This window comes from Eptatretus burgeri, chromosome 12 (assembly GCF_056783735.1).
Source record: "Eptatretus burgeri isolate ZD-2024b chromosome 12, Ebu_testis_v1, whole genome shotgun sequence".
NCBI classification, from domain to species: Eukaryota; Metazoa; Chordata; class Myxini; order Myxiniformes; family Myxinidae; genus Eptatretus; species Eptatretus burgeri.
Window position 1 is genome coordinate 83,392,274 of NC_140972.1, and position 23,081 is coordinate 83,415,354.

General features: G+C 47.3%; 1 protein-coding gene across 2 annotated transcripts in view; it reads left to right on the forward strand.

Annotated features, from left to right (window-relative positions):
- The window catches only part of LOC147016015 (protein unc-13 homolog B-like), a 1,009,527-nt gene that overhangs the window by 250,161 nt on the left and 736,285 nt on the right, over positions 1–23,081 (forward strand). For both annotated transcript variants that reach the window (XM_085848698.1, XM_085848699.1), the window contains one exon: positions 11,405–11,504. In XM_085848698.1, coding sequence (XP_085704824.1) covers positions 11,405–11,504 — 100 coding nt within the window. The remainder of the gene's footprint in view (positions 1–11,404; positions 11,505–23,081) is intronic.

Sequence of the window (23,081 nt, forward strand, 5' to 3'; positions counted from 1 at the left end):
AATCTGAGCTGACTGCGCACCTCAACTCTTACTTTTCATTTCTCCAACCTAAGGAACCACCTTCCAGAGCCTGGTCTCTCTCATTCTTTCATCCAGGACTTCAAGCAAGCAGTACACCACCATCTCTTCCACCCCCAATTCTGATTGTTATTAACCCCCATTAACCTTTCCTTACCAATCCATCTTCCCAGTTTCAGTGTTCTCCCCCACCTCCTCCCCTTTCATCTTATCCTATTCATTCTTTCATTTGATGGTTATTGCAGTGTCGGATATACCTTTCTCTTCCATAAGCCTTGCTTCTGGAAATTCCTCCCCCCACCCCCCCCCAAAAAAAATACACCCAGCTTGGACACTTCTCAGCCTATCTTTGTATTGCCTGCCTGTTCTCTCGAGAATTTCCTTGTCCTTGGATTGATGTAGCATGTCGCCTTTGCAGCATATTGCCGAGCATGTTTGTTTGTCTCCAGAGGTCTGCTCATATGGGGGGGGGGGGGAGGACACAAAAACGAGCTATGAGCATTCTATGTGGAATCTTCATAAGAACTTGATGTCTATGTTTAACACTAACGTAACTCTACGTTGGCCAAGCCAAATAACCCCGATGTTTCAGAGAAAAACAATGCCATAAACATTGTTAATGCCTCAGTGAAACATTCGTTCTCATCGTACCCCCTAATTAACCCCCCTCTCCGACCCAAACCCCCACACTCCTTCATATAAAACGGTTTTCTTTTTACATTGATAAGCTATTTATTGTAAGCTCTGTTATGAAAACAATGACCAGCAAACTGTACCTTTATCACGAGTGATGCGTTCAACAAATCTTTCACAGGAAGTTTGTCTGAGAACAAATCATTGCTCATCCACAATTCCAAATGACACAACAAACACACTGGGGTGCCGTAACTTTCAAAGATGCTACATAATGTGCTTTGTTCATACCGAGGTCAGAGGTATATGTCACAGGGGACCTCATTTCCAACCTCAAAAATTTAGATTGATATTTACTGAAAAAAATTATAAATTTGAAACACCAAGTCAGAGGCGAGATGCAAATTACACTCACTTTGGTTTATCATTCTGACAGTCTTCCAATTAAAAGAATCCGAGAAACATTAAAATTCTCCATAATGACATAGAAACTGCTTCTACCTTCTCTCAACCACCACTCTTCACAAAAATGCGACAACATTTTACAACGTTTTTGACTGTACTACAGCGTCAAATTTTCAGGAACAAATTACACGATCAACACCACTGATCATTTTACCTGTACTACAGCGAACGTAATCCATTGTATTCCACGCTCACTCTGCAGTCTGTTATAAACTCCATAATCGGTGAAACTGGACGACACCTTTGAGACCGTTTCTGCAAACGTCTCAATGAGTTCAGAAGCAACAATTACGATGTAGGTAAACCAATCACCCGTCATTTTAATCTGGCATGACGTTCCGTTCGTCGGCATTGCATGGAGGCTATACTGTTCCATAAAACAAAATGATTGCTGGAAACTCAATGAGAACTATTTCATATTTAAATTGAGATCAGCACCAAATGGTTTAAATTAAAGGTTTTCATTCTATTAATACAATATTAATCATTCATCATATATACCCTTCTCCTTCAGTTGTTTATTTGCTCCCCCCATCTGTTTTTAACCAATTTGTCACTCCTGAAGACACTCGCACTTCTCTCCGATAGCCATCGCTCATCCTCATAACGTCAATATTGAGATGATCAGTGATGTCATGAAGCTGGTATTTCGATGAATTTCATTTCTTTTCACATTCTGTCTCACATTGAGGAAGGGCAAGTCCCGAAACGTCATCACTTCTGTAAGTTTTTCATGGCAAGTCACCCAAACTGTTTTATTCTTTCGTGTTTTTTTATACTCTTGTGCTGCCAATGCAAACTGCCAGCAAGTTCTCTCCTGGAATTAGAAACTACGTCTGTAAATTGTAAGAGGTCCACTCTTTGATGCAGGAGGAGGCCATCAGGCACATCATGCCTGTACATTTCTGTCAATATCCATGTACCACTCTATCCCCAATACTTCTATATACCTATATAATTCTAGTTTAAACTTTTGTACCATTTCTGCTGTCATTACCTTTCCAGGAAGATCATTCCATGCATTAACTGCTCTCTGAGTGAAAGACCCTTGCCTTGATGTCATTCTAAATCTCCTCTTCTTCATCTCAAGCAATGGTCCCTGGTCCTGTCGCTGTCTATTCTCCTGACTAACTCTTCCACACTTATTCTGTCTATACTCTTTACCCTCCATTATCCTAAACATCTCTCTCAGATTACGTCATTGTCACCTCATTTGTAATGTCAAAAATCCTGTCTCGCGACACAGCTTCAACACCACCCCTTCTGACTCAAAATGGATCCTTCACTGGACACAACTCAAACCCTTCCCAAAACCATTGTGTTCCGAGCTGTTGTTGGCAACCCCACCCCAAAAAAACACGGTGTTGGCAGAAGAAAAGAACACAGATCAAAAAATAATAATAATTTTGCCTGCCAGACCATGTGTCCAATCAAGTTGAAATTTAAAATATGTGTTCCCCATCACCACTACATCATAATTGTGAAGTTTCATGTCAATTGATTAAGCAGTTCCAGAGAAAACATTATTTAATATGTTTCTTCAATCCAATATGGCTGCCAAACCATGTGACCTATCAATTATTCCTGAACAACCTTGGCAACCCATGACTTGGTGAACATTTGTGTGATGTTTCCTCTCGAACTGTCCAGCCGTTCTGGAGAAAATGATTTTTTTTACGGGTTTTAGGGTAAATCCAATGTGGCTGCCAAACTATATGACCTATGACATCATATGTATGAACCTTTTGTTTTGTTGTTCCTCATGGTTTGGCGGTCATACATGTAAAGTTTCGCTCGATCTGTTGAGCCACTTCAGAGAAAATTTTTGAAGGTTTTTTTTTTTTTATTCAAAGAAAGCAATATGGCTGCCAAATCATGTGACCGATGACGTTATCAATTTTTTTTGTTTTTGACCATTTTATCCCTAGATGACTTTCAAAAGTTTTCATACTGATCAGATGAAGCATTCCACATATGCAATTATGACATCGTAACGAAGGCACCTATGACATCATAAAAAAAATCATACATTCCCCAGGCAGAGTGCTTGTAATGTGCCAAGTTTAAATTTTTTCCTTGGTGTGGTTTCAGAGATCCATATCCAAAGAGATTCCGTTTTTCCAACATGGCTGCCACACCACGTGCCATGTGATGTCATAATTATCATTAAATCATTCTACATTTGTAGTCACACCTTTGGTGAAAATTTCATTCACAATCCGACAAGCGGTTGCGGAGGAAAACACGAAAGTTCTGTGCAGACAAACGAACGGACCCAAATGCAATACCCTCTCCTTCAGGTAATAACAATGGTCTAAGAACTGATTTCTGAGGCACTTCACCACCCACATTCCCCAAGCCAGAAACCCTCCTCCCCCGACTTTCACCACCCAAAGACACCCTGAGCCCCCATCACACACCCAGCCTCCGATCAAGCCCCCCTCTCCACCAGCCACTACACAAGCCCACAGCCCAGCTCACAGCCCTCCATATGGCACCCCATGAAATGCATCCTCAGGTCAGGTATGGGAGCATGTGCCGAAGTGGCACGTCGCTGCGTCCACTTTCTGCTGGTACTCCAGGGCCATCCCTCCGTCTGGCCATCCCCCAGGCAGAAGCCTGGCCTATCCCCATCTCCTTGAGATGCCGATCAACCTGCTGCAACCATGAAGCATGTGGTCGGCCCATTGGCCTCCTCCACTCATGAGACTCCCTCGCTGAGAGAATCTGGTGAGCAGGATCAGCATCACAAAAACGAGCCACATGTCCATACAGCCGCAGCTGATGCTCACGGACTATGCAGGTAACAAATCTCATTTGAGTCTCTCTCAGCAACAGCTCGTTAGACACAAAGTCTGACCAGAAATAGCCAAGGATTCTCCGAAGAGACCTGGTACCAAAGTAATTGAGTCTCTGTTCCAGATCCCTGGTCAGAGTCCAAGTCTCACATCCATAGAGCAAGAATGGAAGCACCAAGGACTTAAAGACTCAGACTTTCGTCCTCCCGCACAGGTACTGGCAGTGCCACACCCCATAATCCAGTGAATCCATGACTCCCCAGGCCTGTCCAAGACGTCTATTGACTTCTGACTCACAGCCAGCAAAGACATGAATATCACTGCCAAAGTAAGTGAATCTCTCCACGACCTCAACATCCTCACCACAAACAGGCACAGACAGGACAGCAGCATCCAATATGTCATTGAAAGCCTGGATCTTAGTTTTGACCTAGGAAACCCATAATCCCAGTGACTCTGACTCCTCATTCAGCACCTCGAGGGCCCCCAAAATGATAACTAAAGTCTCCACAAAGATGACTGCATCATCTGCGAAATCAAGGTCAGAGAGCTTGACATTCCCAAATGATGCACCGCAGCTTGATCTCTCCGACATCCTCCACAGAATCCAGTCCATACTAGTGCTGAAAAGTGTGGGGGCCAGAACACACCCCTGACGAACTCCAGTAACGACTGGAAATAAGTCAGAGATGGTACCACCACATCTCACAGCCCTCTCAGTACCAGAGTAGAGTTCAGACATCAGATTAATCCATTTTGGTGGCACCCTACAAAGACCAAGAATCCTCCAGAGAGTATCCCGATTCACTGAATTAAACACTTTACAGAGATCAACATAGCATAGACTGCAAGCAGCCCCTGCCGAAAGTCTCGTCTGCGTTCGGTGAGGACACGAAGAGCAAGGATACGGTCAATCGTTGACCACTTTTGTGTAAAGCCTGACTGCTCTGGACACTGGTGCTCAAGAAAATGGTGGCAAACCCTATGAAGAATTTTCCGAACAAAGATCTTGCCCAGCACTGAGAGCTGCTACACCCCTCGGTAGTTGTTGCAGTCTTGGCGATTACCCTTCCCTTTCCAGAGAGGGACAACATGGCCCCTCTTCCAGTCAGTTGGGATGATGCCTGTGTTCCAGGCAGAGCACAGAATTGCATTCAATGACACAAGTGCAGCATTTCCACCAGCCTTGAGAAGTTCAGCATAGATGCCACAGATCCCTGGAGCTTTACCCCATTTCAACCGGTTCACCGCTGCCTGTGTTTCCACAAACGAAGGTGGACCACAGTTGATTGGAGGGTCAGCAACAGTGATTGTAACACCCCTGATGTCCAACTCAACAGCTGGTGGATCAGCCTGGTACAACTGCTCAAAGTAACCAGCCCAGCGGGCTTTCACTTCAGACTCCTCTGTCAAAAGCCTACTACTCTCTGCTCTAACTGCAGTGCTCCGAAGGATGGGCTTGGATGAACGTAATGTGCGAATTCCCCTGTAAGCAGCACAAGAATCACCTGTCCACAGGTGATGCTCTACTCCCTCACAGATTCCTCGTACATAGGCCTCCTTGTCCACCCTTAGCGCACGGAAAGTTTTACACCTCAGCTCCCTGAACAGCTCAGCACTGCCATTCACCTGGCCCTGCGACTCTGGTCAATGGTATTCAGTGTTCCTTGAGAGACAAAATTCTTCTTCACCCGACAGTGGGTTCCAAGACAGTCACTGGCAACATCAAGGAAGGTGGTCTTGAAGGCACTCAAAACTCTTCAGGATGTCCCAAAGCACCCAGACCCTCCAAATCTCCCCTCAGCTTGTTCGCAAACTCCTCAGCTTCCCTCTCATCCTTGGGCTTGCCAACATCCATCCTCGGCTGGGATGGACCATTCTCCTGGATTTAAGGTGCAACTTAAGAGTTGCTACAACAAGCCGGTGGTCAATATTGAGGAACTGAGCACTCTGGTTGACCCTGCAGTTCTGGATCATCTTCCAGTAACCATCAATTAACACATGGTTCAATTAACACATGGAGACGGTTCAGCTGCTGACAACCCGACCATGGAACAGGTTAGTACAGGTTTACATGATACCTGTAGCAAGTCACAGATCTGATCTGGTCTGACCTGACAAAAATACAGCCCATTCCCCCTGAAAGTCCAGATACATCAGATCCACCACAATCCCTCAACCACCCAGCCAGAAATCGCCCATAGAACTCCAATAACTTTGTTAAACATGACCTTCCTTTAATATATTGTTGTGGATTTTTCACCCACCCCATTGTGATCATTGAAGGATTCTTCCTGGTTGATTGTGGAATCCTATTTAACTTCAGGCAGAGTTTAACGTTTGTCCGATTTGGTTATAAAATCCTGCATAAAACCCACCGATACTGATAACCGATGTCTACACAAGTCCTTTCTTTGTGAAACAATTTATTTTCTAATTATCCACCATACACTTCTCACCCTCGTACAATGAACTTAAGAATCCCCATTTGCTGCAATATTATTTGGTTCTATTTCATTTATTCTTACTTTTAGTAAACAGTTAAACTAAACCTGATTCAATTCACTTCCACATTACATCAGAGAGTTTTATTCTAACTTGGTACTTGGTCAGTCCCAAGGAGTACAAGCCACTGAGATGCTTGCTATACATCCTCACGTGCTTGCACTAAAACAATTTTACATTTCAAAGCATTTTATATTTTCATGGGAGAGTGGTGGGGGCTACCAACCCAGACTGCAGACGGTGTCCTCTAGGCGAGAAGCCACTACGTACATTTTGAGGCAAAGGTTCGCTGTTATCAGCCCAGACCAAGACATAAAACTTACATTTCTCAAACCCCATTTGTTACAATTTAGAATACATTAATATAAATTTTTCCTCCACAATATCCATGCTGATTCCATTCAACTAGTTTGAATTTATTCAAATGGTTCCCTCCCTATCCATTCCATAATTATGTCTCCACAACCTGTAGTACTGGTCAATAATCGATGTGAGTTTTTTGTTCATGGAAATTGCCCCAAACACGGCATAAAGCCACTCTAGGTAAGGAGCTAAGGGAAGGTTAGTAAATATAAGGATAAAGCAAAACAAAATAAAAGAAAGAGAAAAACAACAAAAAATATTCAAGACACAGCAAGTCGCACAAGTCAGATGAAATGCGATGTCACCTCCAAGATGTAAGTAGGAATTGACATTCCTCTTAAGCTGTGTAGATTGTAGGATAATGGGAAGCACGTTACAGGTCATGAATTCCAAAGTGAGACAGCTCGAGGGATAAAACTATCTGCACAGCCTTTCGTTCTGCACTTTAGATCAGCTATAGTGCATGGGTGTGCAAAGATGGTAAACCAAGACATCCGTCCAAAACACTCGTACAGGAGGAACCAAGTTAGAAAGTCCAGCAGAACATTGCCAAGAAAATATCTGTAGAACAAACTCAGAGTGGCAACTGACCTATGGTGAGAAAGAGGTTAAAGAGTTGAACCCATCTCCACACCAACCAGGTTAACTATGCATTGTTCGATACTATCAAGTAAAGATAAGTGGCAGACTCGTGGTCCGGCCCAAATATGGCAACAGCACTCCACGAAGGGATGTATCATTGTTATATACAGGTACAAGACAGCATCAGGAGGTAAATACCTCTGCGCTTGATAGACAACCAACTCACTTGGAAGTACTCTTAGCAATACCGGAAATGTACTTATCACAATGGATGTTAGAGATGTCCAGACTAAGAAGACGAAGCTCAGATGATTCTGATAAGATCGAAGACCCCATGTGCACATAAGGAAAAGACCTGTTTCTGGAGCAACACATGGCCAACAATTTCGTTTTCTTTGTATTGAAGGTCGCCAGCAAGTCGTGCCCCACTTCAACACATTATTTAAATCATTGTTAGATGAAACTCCAACCTCATTACAAATAGTGTTCAGTGAATCAGCAGATGTACAGTAAAGTGAGGAGTCATCAGCATACATGGTGAGCTGAGACAGAACATTATCAGGAAGATCATTGATATAAACAAGGAACAGAGTGGGGCCAAGGACAGAGCCCTGTGGAACACTGGAATTGATGGAGAAAGTAGGAGAACATTGACCATCAGTACCACCTTCATTTTGCAATTTGGAAGGAAAGCTGAAAGTACTGAATGCACCACTCCAGATACACCATACGACTGAAGCTTGTGGAGCAGACCCTTGTGCCACACTTTATCAAAGGCTTTTGAGATATCCAAAGCAACTAATCGAGCTTCACCCTTGAGCTCCAATGCCCTGTTGAAATGATCTGTAATTAAGGATAGCAGATCACCATTAGAGCGAGAATTGTGAAAGCCATACTGGCTAACTGGCAGTCAGCGAGAAGTTCATTGTCCTCCAGATGGCTGAGAAGTTCTTCGAGCTGTTTGTTCTTGCCAAGGCACAAAAATATTATTTATGGTTGGTCATGTTTTCCCAGTTGACGTTGTTTTGATGGCGGCTCCACAACAAAAGACTCTGCAATCTGGTTCCAGATTTGGAGTCATACATTTAATAGAAGGGCCATCACTCTCTCTCTCTCTATCCTCACAATGAAAATAATTTTCACTCCATACTTTTGCTGCTATCAATAATTATTTATTCATCTTAAATATGGTGTTGTAAAGGATCTTCCACATTTTCTGAGAGAATTGAAGGGAACTGTTCAAATATTAGCAGTTTTCCACAAATTATCACATTTCTGCATATGTTGAGGGGACAGCTTTTGTTCAAACTTGCAGTAAGTGTAACTACACGTTAGAAAATTTTTTATCGATTTATTTTGGGGGATAGAATAAATACAATATGAAATTATTTTTCTGATAGACTGATACTTTTAACTTCAATGTCTTGTAAAACATTTTTTGGGGATAATTCTGATTCCAGAGTAGAAACACAATGTATAGCAGCATTCCCACGAAAAATATATCTTTGAAGTTGATATGTTCAGCAATGTAAGTGTTTTTATCTGTGACATGTCGCAGGTGCAAAAGAGCTCCGCACAGTTGTTGCTGCTGTTGTTCTTGTCGGGGGTCGATTTTTGAAAAGTGCACCCATTGGTGGGACAAGCTTCCGGACCCCACCCATATTTGTTGTTTGACCCCACACACCTTGGCACCCAGGCAAAATAATTTGGCTGCCATCTTGGTTTTCTGGTGGGTCTAAGACATCAGGACTAGAGGCCTCTGCTGAATATACACTGGCCCGGTTAGTTGTGTCACATTTCCATTGGCTTTGTTTGGGTCGAGCATTACTCACGATGAGGGAACCTGAAAAATCCAATCATATGTCGAATATAAATTATTATTAAGGTTTCATCAAGTCCGTCAGTACGTACGGTATGCACCTCCCTAAAAAAAAATAGTGTTACGTAGTTTATGAACGGCCCCATATTTGGGTTAAACATCTGTGACCATATGATGAATCGGCTCGTTCTGATATAACCGTGGCGGAGGCTGACATGGATGAGAGGTGTCAAGTTAATTTTATTTTTACAATGCATGAAATGTGTGTTTCCCAATCGGCCGATTACTGGATTTTGTCACAGGTTGTGAACACAGTGTGCTCGTTCCTGCTGAATAACAATTTTTGCCGATGTAATGAGTGATATAAGAAAAATAGTTTCACAGTATTTGTTCATGGTGTCAGCGATAGCTCGCCTACTCTCTGCAAAGGATAACGTGGGATGTTATAACATGAAGTGACAACGACAGGCAGACGGGATGCCCATTTTAATGTCCATCCGAGGGATGGTACAAAAATTGAATCATCCTGCCTGTGAAACATCAGGATGACAGTTTATAGCTGCGCCTGGATTCAAACCCAGGGTAGACAGCTTAGAAGCTTCGAGCTCAGCTTAGAGGCGAGTTTGCATACTTCTAGGCCATCCTGTCGGCCCATGCAATACTTCAAACAATGTGTATAATTATGATCAAATGTTCACAAAATGAAAAAGGTTGTATTTATTTCCTTGGACTACCTGGACTCCAGTTGGCAGTCTCATCAAAGTCGAAGCTTGCTCTCTTTGCTAACTTTAGTTACTGCTATTTAACTGAAAATAAATGTTAACTGAATTGCAGTTTTGTATTTATGTGCCCTTGAAAAGTAGGGGGGACAACATGGCACTGCCTCCCTCTCCCTACCTTTCTTCCTATTCCTAAGAGATGTGGTGCAGGTTTTCAATATCTATGCTAACTGCAAGCAGAGGGGTGATTATACGGATATAACAGGCAGGGTATTTTAGTCCACTGCAGCATTTTTTTCTTGCTAACTCAGTGTCCTGTCTATTTTCTTTCTGAATTTGATGATTTGCTTCCCCTATTCCTAATGCTATCTCCCCCAACCCCAACCCCTCCCGTACAACAAGCCCATCCTATTCCCTACCGCCGTACACTTTGTCACCACTTGACCTTTTGTTATGATTCACCATAACTTTCTCATCCTACCATTACGAATACAGTTCTGTTGGATATTAATGATTGCATATTACACCATATTAAATATGTAAATGGATTTTATTCTAAACTAACAAATACCACCTGTCGCTTCGCTGGTGGGAATACAGAGACAGAGACAGAGACAGAGACAGAGAGACAGACACAGAGAGAGAGACACAGAGAGAGAGAGACACAGAGAGAGAGACACAGAGACAGACACAGAGAGAGAGAGAGAGACACAGAGACACAGAGACACTGAGAGAGAGACACAGAGACAGACACAGAGAGACACAGAGACACAGAGACACAGAGACACACACAGACCTGTCGCTCCGATAAGATTAGAGCAAATCTGACTTTGCCATGATATTCAAAATCTGTTCCCTGAGGGATGAATTCATCAATATTGCCGGAATAAGTCACAGTTAAATGTGGGGTAAGAAACTTTTATCCTCGTCTTCATGTAATGAATGTGGGGTGTGTTCATTTACCAAGTTTCTTCTTGAGCGCTCGCCAAGTGGTTTGAGCACTCGAGCAAGCATTCCATTCGAAACCTACGATAAGGAAAAAGATGGTGATTTCTGGGTCGCTGGAGGGAAAGGTTGATTGGCTAATGGGCGATGCTTGTTACGCTGGAGGAGAGGAGTGGAGGCGTGGTCTGTAGAATGTGTGGCATTTGTGGCACAGACAGGAACTGACCTTTATATAAAAGATTTATGTAATACTAGCGAGGTACCCATGCTACGCATGAGTGGGAGCCCAAAGTGTCAGAAAAGAAATGTTTTGATAAATTTATGAAAACACCCACACACTTTAGGACGTGTGTAGGGACCCCAAAAGGTTCCACAGAAAGTACGGCAGGACTGGCCCCAAAACTGAGGGAGTAGTTCAGGGACAGACGGATGGACAGACAGACAGACATATTTAGCATGGGTAGCTTGACTTTGTAATGCCTGCACATTGTTTAGTTTTCTCCGGTTTTCTCAATCACCTGGTGATGTCTGTGCTTTATCTGATTTTTTTTATACAGATAAGTTCAACACATATGTAACACTGAAAGTTCAGAACCTGAAGAGCACAACCGTGACGGTGCGAGGCAATCAGCCCTGCTGGGAACAAGACTTCATGTTGTAAGTCAATGACGCTTTCACCACTTCAGATGGTTTTACCACCCAAATTTTGTCTCTTATTAAATCTGAGAATACCTGCCAGTTTGCTGTTCATTCAATTAATCTGACGATGTAAAACATTTGCAAGCCCCGCGGAATACTTTCTGTGGTATTGCAAGCCATGTGCAGTTGAGGTCACATGAAAATATCTTTGACCAAAAGCACTTTTTCCCCGTTGTTCTCCATTCTTTTCTGTGTCCAATTATTGTCCTGCTCATTAGCCCCCCCATCCCTCCCCCACACACACACACAATCGTGTCACAATTGATCTCATAACAGGTTTTATTCGCCAATGCTTTGCTACATTTCACAAATATTATGCAGTCCTTGTGAAATGGTCCCTCAATGATTTCTTCATGAAGATTTGCTTGAAGCATTGTGTTTGATTTGCACAGAACTTTACTATTTATCAATGTTTTTGCTGACGGTGTTTAAGTTACATTCACCCAGTCCTCACTTAACATTGTCCCAGGCAACGTTGTTTCATTATAAGATTGCTACTCTTTAGATACTCATGATTCCGACAACGTTGTTTTACGACCCAACCGATTCGTTACAACGTTGTCACCCAACACGGACGACTTTGTATGGCGCACGACCTTCTCTTATATTGGCACGATGCGCTCTCTCGCGGAGCGTTACAGCATCCCCAAGTGTTTTCTCCCCAGTTTTTTGTTAAGCTTCCGCAGGGTACGTGCGTGCTTTAGTGTTTTTTGTGAAAATACTATACTGTAACCATTCAAAATGGCTCCCAAGCACCCATCAAGTGTTCGTGATGCTGGTGTTGTGAAGAAACAATGCAAGGCCATTACCCTTGCTATGACAATGGAGGTTTTAAACCGTTTTGAGAAAGGTGAATGTGCTGTTGACATTGGTGTGGCATTAGGCCTCACCCCTACCACAGTGCATACTATCCGGACCAGCACAGACAAGATTAAGGCTCGTGCTGGATGTGGTACTTCGATGAGTGCAACAAATATAAAATTCCATTAAATATTGTTGTGGTTACCAAATTCGCAAACCACCATTCAGGTCCCTTAGGTGAGGTATCTCGGCAAGTACATGTGTAGTTAGGCCCGAACCCGTTGTCTAGTGGGAATACATGTCATTTATGCGTGCTGCGACTCTTCAGGATAGCCGTTTTTCTTTTACTATCTTTATTTTGGACCAACCGCCATGATTACAACCACAACCACCGCTTCACCACAACCGCCACGACCTTCACGTCACACCTCGCAACCGTAGCATCGCCACCGTTCTTGCCCCGCTGTGGGTACCGGTGTTGGACTCGTGCAGGGCGCGCGTCGAACAGCGTGTACAAAATCACGGATTTTGTGCTTCAAAAACGGATCAAAAACGACACACGCCCACTTTTTGCCGTCCAATCGGTGAGCGAGGGGCGAATTGGCCCCGCCTCCAGGACAATCGATATATGCAAATTTGTGGATCAAAAAGCCTTCACGCCCACTTTTTCTCGGGCCAATGGGGAGCGAGGTGAAAGGTCAAAGGGAGGGGGTCAAAGGCGAAGCTACGGGGGGATAAAAGGACCGTGTTCGTCAGTCAGAAGAGTCGAGAGTCGGAGAGTCCAGAGGCGGAGAGTAGGAGAGTCGGAAGCAGAGGGTCAAGACTTCGCGGGCGGTGGAGCTGCTCGTCGTGTGCGTTGGAGTCGGAACGGAGGGGACGAGCTGTGGAAAGGCGGCGACACCAGACGAGGGGGTGCTCGCGTCGTGCAGGGAGCTGCACCCGAGGGAGGCCGACAGCGCGACCTGGCCGAGGTTGGGACGCACACCAGGGATAATAAAGATCCTCTATACCCCAAGCATCAGCAACCCCCTCCTGTTTCCCCCCCGCGCTGAGTTAGTGCGACCAAGGGGGCCCCTTTCCCACCCCCTGCCAGACACTGTCCGCGGGGCCCGCGGAGTTGAGGCGCCATCGCCGCTCCGCGTCTCATCACCAGACGGGTAGGCGCTAACCCGGTCTCGGCCTCAGGCCCGCCTCATCCTTGAGGGTATTTCTTTTCCTTGGTTTTGGGTATGTGTTGTCGGCGCCGTCTGTGAAGTAGAATTGTATAAGTGTTGCCGTGTGCTCGGTAGTCGGTATTAGCTCTGCATTGTGTCTTCGCTTTTACATTTGCTTTTTGTGTAAATGGAATTGTGTTTTTCTTTTTTTGTGTGCTTTTGGTGGAATTGAATATGTGTGCTTCCCGTGTGCCGCGAATAAATGTGCTTTATTATTGAACTGTTCTCCCGCTTCGCTTCGTCTTTTCCTCTATTGAATCCCCATCTTGCTTCACGTAAAGGGTTGGTAGTGGGCTGAATACGCCCGATAATTAATCGAACCGTCGAGGTCGACGATAACACCGCTCGGTTATTCTGATAGTACGGAACAGGTCGCTTAAGTGGCCCGTGTCCGAAGTCGACCTGCGGCGAGGTGCGATCGCCCGGTCTACCCTCCGCGTGGGTACTTAGGTAGGTCGAATTCGGCGAGCAACCCTATCCCACGCGGGGGCTGATTGGCTCGATCGCGGTGAGACCGAAAGGTCCACCCGTGACTGGTTCCCGGCGTTAGTCCGAGAGGGTCACGACTGGATTGTCCGTCCGGTGGGCGACGTGCCGCGATTCGAGTTACGTGGCCGTCAGCACGCTGGCGGGCGCGAATATCGCAACACTGGTGTCAGGAGTGGGATACAAATTCATCGCCCTCCTCGCGGCACTGGTATCGGAGAACAGGAAAACGGGCTCTCCTGTCTCCAATTAAATTCACGGGAATCGGTCCAGGGGTGAGAGAAGCGACCCCCGATTCCCTCCAAATTACGAGCGAGTTAAATTAACCCTTCACGAGAAGCAAGATGGCGTCTCAAGGCGAGCGGGAGCCGGGGGTATTAGAAATGGATGTAGAATGTGTAGAATCCATGGTCCAGGATGGAATCCCCGAGCAGGAAATGTTGATTGTGCAGGAACACGGACTCGCCCAACTGAACCCAGAGCCCGAAATAGGTGCGGCCGCGGTGTATGACACCTCCCCCCCCTCTCCACCAAAACCCTTCCCCAACCCCTGCCGAAACGGCTCACTCAAGCGCACCCGACATAGCCCAGCTATTCGCCATGCTGGCGGCAATGAACAAGCAAATGGAAACGAATGCGCATGAAATGAAAGGCATGACCAAACAAATAATCGAAAAGATGGATGCGAATACACAAAAAATGGATGAAAAGATGGATACAAATACAAATGAAGTGAAAACGACGATGGATGCGAATACACAGCAAATGAAAAAAGAAATGAAAGAACTACGGGGTGAGACGCAGAACATGGGCCGATGCCTGCAGGCGGGCATGAAGGCCGTGACCAGGGAGCTGGGAATGGCGACTCCACGTGTGGGAGCAAACGAGCTGGAAGGGGGTGCAACGGCTGACAGGCCCGCGGTGGAGGCGGGTAAAAAAATAATTCGGGGGGCGTGTTGGGCGAGGGTCGTGACAGAGGAATCGACGGTGACCAAAAGGGAAAAATTAAATTGGGAGACCAAAACGTGTGAGACGAGACACGAGGTGACGACAAAGGAAATAATAATAGTTGAGACACGGGAGATAGAGGAGAGACAACATGATGAAGACGGGGTGAGTGACGCACACACACACACGGAGGTAGTGGAGGACAATGGGGTTGAGCTCGCGGAGCGTGTAGAGACCCAGTGCGAGCACCTGGATGGCCTCCTCCAGGAACGAGGGGAGGGAGTATGCCCCCTTGAGGCGAGTCACGACCAGGTGAGTTCGGTCGTGCTTTGCGAGGTCGAGGGGAGGAGTGCTGTGGACAGGTGCACTGAGAGCTTGGGGGGTGTAGAGGCCCCGGAGACCCTTGTGGGGACACAAATCCCCAGTGTGGTTGTCCCTGTGTGTGTGGTGCAAGGCGTGAGTGCGTCCCCGTGTGTGGCAGCGACCCCGTGTGTGAGTGGTGTGGTGGCGATGGTGCCGGAGTACGTGCTTCCCAGCACGCCGTGTGTGGATGAGGCACCGTGTGTGAGTGAGGCCGTGTGTGTGAGTGAAACGGCCTGTATGAGTGAGGCACCGCGCGTGAGTTCCCCCGCGTGTGTGAATGAGGCACGGTGTGTGGATGAGGCACAGCGGTTGAGTGCCCCCGCACGCGTGGGTGAACGGCCGTGTGCAAGGTCGCTGTGTGCAAGGGAGACCGTGTGTGTGAGAGAGCGGTATGTGAGGGAGATGTCGGTTGGCATGCGGGAGCACGCAGCCGCGTCTCCCGGTGTGAATGTGATGGAGTGGACTGTGTGCGTCGTAACACGCAGGTGTGCGTGGGTTGAATGGCGGCGACGACGGCGACAGAGGAACGAAAGCCGAGTAGCGGCTGTAGTTGTTTCGGGGACCGTGCCGGGTTCGCCCAGCAGTGAGCACGCGGTTCGTGCTGTGCAACGCACGAGACCACCACGTGCTCGCTTGCGAGAGTGAAGTCCCGGTCCGGAAACGCACGCGGTGGATTTGCCGATCCCGCGGACGGACAAAGTTTAGGCAGGTAAACGGATTTGGACCGGACGGGTTCTCCACGCGATCGTGTGTGTTAAGCTCCAATGGGCAAAGCACATGTGTTCGCGTGGGGAACCCCTCGAGACGTGGGGCTTGTGTTTTTTTTTATGCGCACGGTGACGTCATGGCTGCACGTGTGGTTGGAATCCGGCAGGAGGGGTATCCCGGCCGGATGGTACCGTCCAAGGAGGGACGAGGTACACGTGCAGCTGCATGACGTCACGGGCAGGTGCAAAGTGCGCGAGCTCTGAGTTGCCGCGCAGGTGATGCGCATGTAAAGAGAAAAAAAAAAAAAAAAAAACAGCAAGCCTCACTTTCGGGTGTACAGGATTCCTGGGCAAGGGGTGAAAGACCCCCTTAACCCTGGGCACAGGATGGAAACTAGTTAGGGGGAAGGGTTAGCTTAGTTAGACCGACTTCATGGGGCAGGGGTAAGTCCTCATGGAGTCCGTGGAATGGATTAGTTAGAGGGATTGTAGCCAGATTTAGGTTGGGAAATAAAATGAATTTTTGAGTTAGGAGACAGAGACAGACTTGTGGATGTGTAGAGGGGACGTAGCTTAGCTACGTAGTGTTAAAAGGAACGTGCTATAGTTTAAGGGACGACGTGGGAGCACGAGTTAGTTAGGGGAGGTAGTTAGAAGGATGGCAGAGTTCAGTGGTGTGTGTGTTGAAGAGTTGGTGAGTTGTGAGGTGAGTACTTGGTGAGTGAGTGAGGCCAGCGGGTCTGTGTGTATGGAGCGAATGGGGACTGCATGGTGCGATGAGTGATTGGGGGGAGGAGTGACTCCCGCCCAAGGGACCCCGGGGTCAGAGTAAAGTGAGTTAGCTGGGTTAGTCAAATTAACAAAAATGGAGGTCGTTTTGCTGTTGGTGGGAATGTAGGCTCGAAACCCATTTGGAGGGGTGCAGGAGCCCTGTTGACGGGCTTGGGAGCGTGGCTGCGAAAGGTGAGTATCGCTGAGTGGGTACCCCGGGCACCAGGCTAGTCGGCCGCGGTAGGCCATGGGCCCATGGGGGGCCGGGATAGAGTAGTGGGCACGGGTGCGCCTGCTTGGTGCGGGGGCCCGGGGCGCCATTAGCCGCGTGGGCAGTGTTGTGGGCACGGGTGACCCTCGGAAAGGGGCCCGGGAGGCCGGCCTGCCACGTGTGCGTTTCAGGGAGGTGCCATGGGGGCACTCCCCGGTGTTAGGGAGCTGGTAGGCTCGGAGGCAGTGTCGTGCCCGGGGGTGCCATAGCGGGAGAATCGGCAGAGGGTCGTGCCTGCCAAAGGGAGCCACGTGTCCCAGCCAGGAGACCGTGTGAGGGCACGGAGAGAAAATTGGGGGGCGAGGCCCGAAATTGTAAGGACACCAACACAGGCGACGGGAATCTGGGTTGTTAGAACCAATAGTTTAAGCGAGAGGCGCTTGTTGAAAGCCCCGGGGTAGTTCAACAGTTAAATGGTTAGGGTAGATTAGGAGATGTACCCCTCCGCACCATCCATCCCCTCGCTGTCGTTGTGGGCCGCTGGACCCACTTGGTGTTAAGATCGCCGAACTCTGGGGAGGCCATTCTGAGGCTTCGTTGGGCCTCGGCACAGGACGCTAGCTCTCCCTTATTCCCCTCCGGGAAGGGAACGTAGGGGTTGGGAGTAGGCTAGGTGACAGAATAGGTTAGCCGAACAAGGACGATAAAGGGGGTTAGGGGACGATTTATAGTGGGGAAGTAAAAATAAAAACAATAAAAAAATAAGTTGGGGCTAAATTGGGGTTTGACAAATTAAGGGAGTGGGTATGTACAGTGACAGGCAAAGGCGATAGGTTGGGAGGGAGACAGGTAGGTAGGTCCGAGCCCGCCTTCCAAGTGGCCAGCACCACCGCACTCCCTCCACCAACCTCCACTGACGGCAAAAGCTGGCCAGCTTCATCTGCTGGCTGTGTGCTGCAAGGCCTGTGCCGGCCAACTTCATCGGCAGCTGTTGTTTTGCTGCAAGGCCTGTGCCATCGGCTGGCCGTGTTTTGCTTCAAGGCCTGTGCCGGCCACTTCGTCTGCAGCTGCTGTACTTCAAGGCCTGTGCCGGCCAGTTGGTCTGCCGGCTGTGTTTGCCTGCAGCGGCCTTCTTCTGCGGGCTGTGTTTGCCTGCTGCCTTTGCCATGCCATGCCCACTGCCCACGTTCACCAGCCCCGTTCAATTTTTGCTTTGCCCCCCCCCTGTTCATTTCCATGTGCGCCAGGATCAAGGCAACAGTTTGCAAGCTGCGAGAACTGCCCTGTTGGCAGCTACAACACGGGCCTGCAGTGGCGGCCCGTGCACCGTGTTTGTGTTCACCCATCCATTCGTTGTGCTCATTGCGTGTGCCACTTGAGCTGGCACGGAGACTGCGTTTGTGCAGCCCATGCACCGTTGTGGTTCACTGCGTTCAGTTCAAAAGGGAAGGCCTTGGACTGCGTGTGAGCAGCTAGCCACGTTCCCTGTCACCTGCATTGTTTGAGCCAGAGACTGCATGCGGGCAGCCTGGCTCCCTGCTAACTGCTTTCTTTTTGCAGAGTTCAATGATCCTGGGCCATGGTTTAGTGTAAAATTTGTAAGTTAAGGTTAAGATGTACTGTAAATATGAGTGCGCCCCCGGCATGTCTGTCCTAGCGCCGGCAATTTTATTTAAGTCGTCCGTGTGAGTGAGTTTGTTTAGATAGTTACGCAGCCCTCAGGTTATTTATTTTGGGGACACGAATACCATGAATGTCGCACTCAGGGATCCGTAGGTAAAATGTACTAGGGGAAAACTACACATGATGGCACACGAAAATTTGACGACTCGGGACGAGTCTGTAAAAAGGGGAGGGGGTAGTGTTGTGGTTATCAAATTCGCAAACCACCATTCAGGTCCCTTAGGTGAGGTATCTCGGCAAGTACATGTGTAGTTAGGCCCGAACCCGTTGTCTAGTGGGAATACATGTCATTTATGCGTGCTGCGACTCTTCAGGATAGCCGTTTTTCTTTTACTATCTTTATTTTGGACCAACCGCCATGATTACAACCACAACCACCGCTTCACCACAACCGCCACGACCTTCACGTCACACCTCGCAACCGTAGCATCGCCACCGTTCTTGCCCCGCTGTGGGTACCGGTGTTGGACTCGTGCAGGGCGCGCGTCGAACAGCGTGTACAAAATCACGGATTTTGTGCTTCAAAAACGGATCAAAAACGACACACGCCCACTTTTTGCCGTCCAATCGGTGAGCGAGGGGCGAATTGGCCCCGCCTCCAGGACGATCGATATATGCAAATTTGTGGATCAAAAAGCCTTCACGCCCACTTTTTCTCGGGCCAATGGGGAGCGAGGTGAAAGGTCAAAGGCGAAGCTACGGGGGGATAAAAGGACCGTGTTCGTCAGTCAGAAGAGTCGAGAGTCGGAGAGTCCAGAGGCGGAGAGTAGGAGAGTCGGAAGCAGAGGGTCAAGACTTCGCGGGCGGTGGAGCTGCTCGTCGTGTGCGTTGGAGTCGGAACGGAGGGGACGAGCTGTGGAAAGGCGGCGACACCAGACGAGGGGGTGCTCGCGTCGTGCAGGGAGCTGCACCCGAGGGAGGCCGACAGCGCGACCTGGCCGAGGTGGAGACGCACACCAGGGATAATAAAGATCCTCTATACCCCGAGCATCAGCAACCCCCTCCTGTTTCCCCCCCGCGCTGAGATAGTGCGACCAAGGGGGCCCCTTTCCCACCCCCTGCCAGACACTGTCCGCGAGGCCCGCGGAGTTGAGGCGCCATCGCCGCTCCGCGTCTCATCACCAGACGGGTAGGCGCAACCCGGTCTCGGCCTCAGGCCCGCCTCATCCTTGAGGGTATTTATTTTCCTTGGTTTTGGGTATGTGTTGTCGGCGCCGTCTGTGAAGTGGAATTGTATAAGTGTTGCCGTGTGCTCGGTAGTCGGTATTAGCTCTGCATTGTGTCTTCGCTTTTACATTTGCTTTTTGTGTAAATGGAATTGTGTTTTTCTTTTTTTGTGTGCTTTTGGTGGAATTGAATATGTGTGCTTCCCGTGTGCCGCGAATAAATGTGCTTTATTATTGAACTGTTCTCCCGCTTCGCTTCGTCTTTTCCTCTATTGAATCCCCATCTTGCTTCACGTAAAGGGTTGGTAGTGGGCTGAATACGCCCGATAATTAATCGAACCGTCGAGGTCGACGATAACACCGCTCGGTTATTCTGATAGTACGGAACGGGTCGCTTAAGTGGCCCGTGTCCGAAGTCGACCTGCGGCGAGGTGCGATCGCCCGGTCTACCCTCCGCGTGGGTACTTAGGTAGGTCGACCCGGCGAGCAACCCTATCCCACGCGGGGGCTGATTGGCTCGATCGCGGTGAGACCGAAAGGTCCACCCGTGACTGGTTCCCGGCGTTAGTCCGAGAGGGTCACGACTGGATTGTCCGTCCGGTGGGCGACGTGCCGCGATTCGAGTTACGTGGCCGTCAGCACGCCGGCGGGCGCGAATCCGCAACAATATATTCTTTTAAAATCCCATTGAATTTATGTATATGTAAAGTATTTTATGGGGCAAAGGGAGGCTGTGGAACGTAAGTAGCATATTTTATCTATTTCTTATGGGGAAAATTGATTCCGTTCACGTTGTATTTTACAAGAACGTAACCACGACGTTGAGCGAGGACTGGGTGTAGATGGAAGTTTACCCTCATGAAATGCCCACAACATTGTGGAATTCCTTGAAGACTGTCCTCCAGTTCACCATGGCTCTGGCAAAAGATAGTGATTACAAAATAATTTGTGTAGTGTTGGGAATAGTTTTGAAAATTAAGAGCAAAACGTCGATAAAAGACAAATATACAAAAAGAATGTCAACCCTTCATCTCATAAAGATGAACTGCACAAGAATACAGTCTTATTTTTCCAAGGATTTACAAGGAATTGCAATGTAGGAGACCATTGGGCCCATCAAGCCTGAGCAACCATGCCAACATCTTCATATCCCCCCCAACCCCCCCAACCCCTCCCAATCCCCAATACTTACAGATACCTATCCAAGTCGATTTTAAAATTATCCACTGACTCCACCGTCACTACACTCGGAGGAAGACCATTCCATGCATTCACAAGACATGAGTGCAAGACCGGACTCTACCATCCTAACTCTCCTCTTCTTTATTCAATTGTATTTGCTGATAGTTTACACGATGTTTTTTTTTTGTCCAGCCAATCAGGAAGTCCTTCAACAGTGTGAAGCTTATAAAATTTCAGGTGCCTAATACTATCTCCCATAGTAGGAAGGTTAATCCATACAGTGATGGCTATCAACATTTAAATACCGCAGCCATGTAGAAATCAATTTTGCTGTGAAAGGGATGCATGAGCATATGGAAACAGCAAACTCCATCACGCTTCACGACCTTCTGTATGAAAGACTGAGAATGGGATGTGAAACTGGCATTGTTATTGGGATAGAGAGCTGAAACTCCACAAATGTGTGTTCAAAATATCAGTGTGTCCTCGTGCGATAGATGACAGTCGAGTACAGATTTTGTCAGTTACCCTATTGTAGATGCACGTAGTCTTGCAGGATAATGTAGAGTGTAAAAGAAACACTTACTCTTTATCTGTCGAGTCTGGGCTTGATAATTCTTGGCTCAGCTATAAACTGTTGGATTTGTCATGCTTCACAGGCTGGCTGTTGCATTGATGAGTGCATAATTCCTGTGTGTGCAACGCGAGCATCGTTGTCTAGTGTTGCAACACGAGTAACACTAGCAACACTAGCAATAATAAAAAAAATTGCATTATATATATATATATATATATATATATATATATATATATATATATATATATATATATATATATATATATACACACACACACACATATACGCAATTTAAAAACACACCTGGCCATAAGTGTGCCTTGTTGACCGGTCTTCAGTCAAAGTCCACGATACGGTCAGCTAATGCGGGCCAGCAGGGGCATGCATGCGAGTCGAACGACCATAAAAATAGGGCCACAACCACATTTTCAACCCTCAATATCTTGGAGTTGACCGTATCTATGGACCTAAAATTTTACGCAGCTTCATTTTGATACCTGGGAACTATTTTATGAAAGTTTAAAGTAAATCTGAGGGGGTCAACTGGGAACATTTTCTTAAATTTGGTGATTTCAGATGGAATGACTCATGTCTCCACATGCAGCAACTACATTTAGATGCATACGTACCTCCACCCCCAGTCAGTGAGAACACAAACTACAACCACAAAACAACAGCTTCCACTCCCAGAATCCACAGCAATGAAAATATATATGCTGGAGCACCGAATAAACCACCCAACCCTGCAACATACACCACTCAACAGCAAAACATGAGAAAAACACACATACACACACAACTCCACTTTACCAAACAACTATCCTCAAAACATACACTGCTTAAAACAACAACCAAACACACACATCTCCATATCTCTTCCTCACTCAGTCACTATAACCCCTTTGGAGCTGAAACAATCACCACACAACCAACGTCAACCTACATCATTCGACCTGCCTCCATAAATTTTCTCCAGATCTAAAGTGAGCCTTTCAAGGCAACCTAGGCCACTCTCTCACATCCTCCTCCTTTCTGTTCCACACTCTCCAAGTCGAGCCATAACTGAATGAAAGGAATTGCCAATACTCCCTCTACAACCCAATTCAAATGGCTGAGAAGAAACTCACCAACCCTTCTCTTAACAATCCATCTCCAGCTCACTATACTTTCCTCTCTTCCTCTCTTGTACCTCCTCCATGTTCTCTTCCCAAGGAACTGACAATTCCCCAAAGATGACATGCCTTGTTGTACCTGACCAGGTGACAATGTCAGGCTGCAACCATATCATGCAGATCTCTTCTGGGAATATCATTTGCTGCTTCATGTCTGCCACCACCTGTCAATCATACACATTTCACAGCCATCTTTCCTTCCACCTCATCCTGATATTTTTGCCTCTTACCATCTGGCCCTCTTTCACAATCAA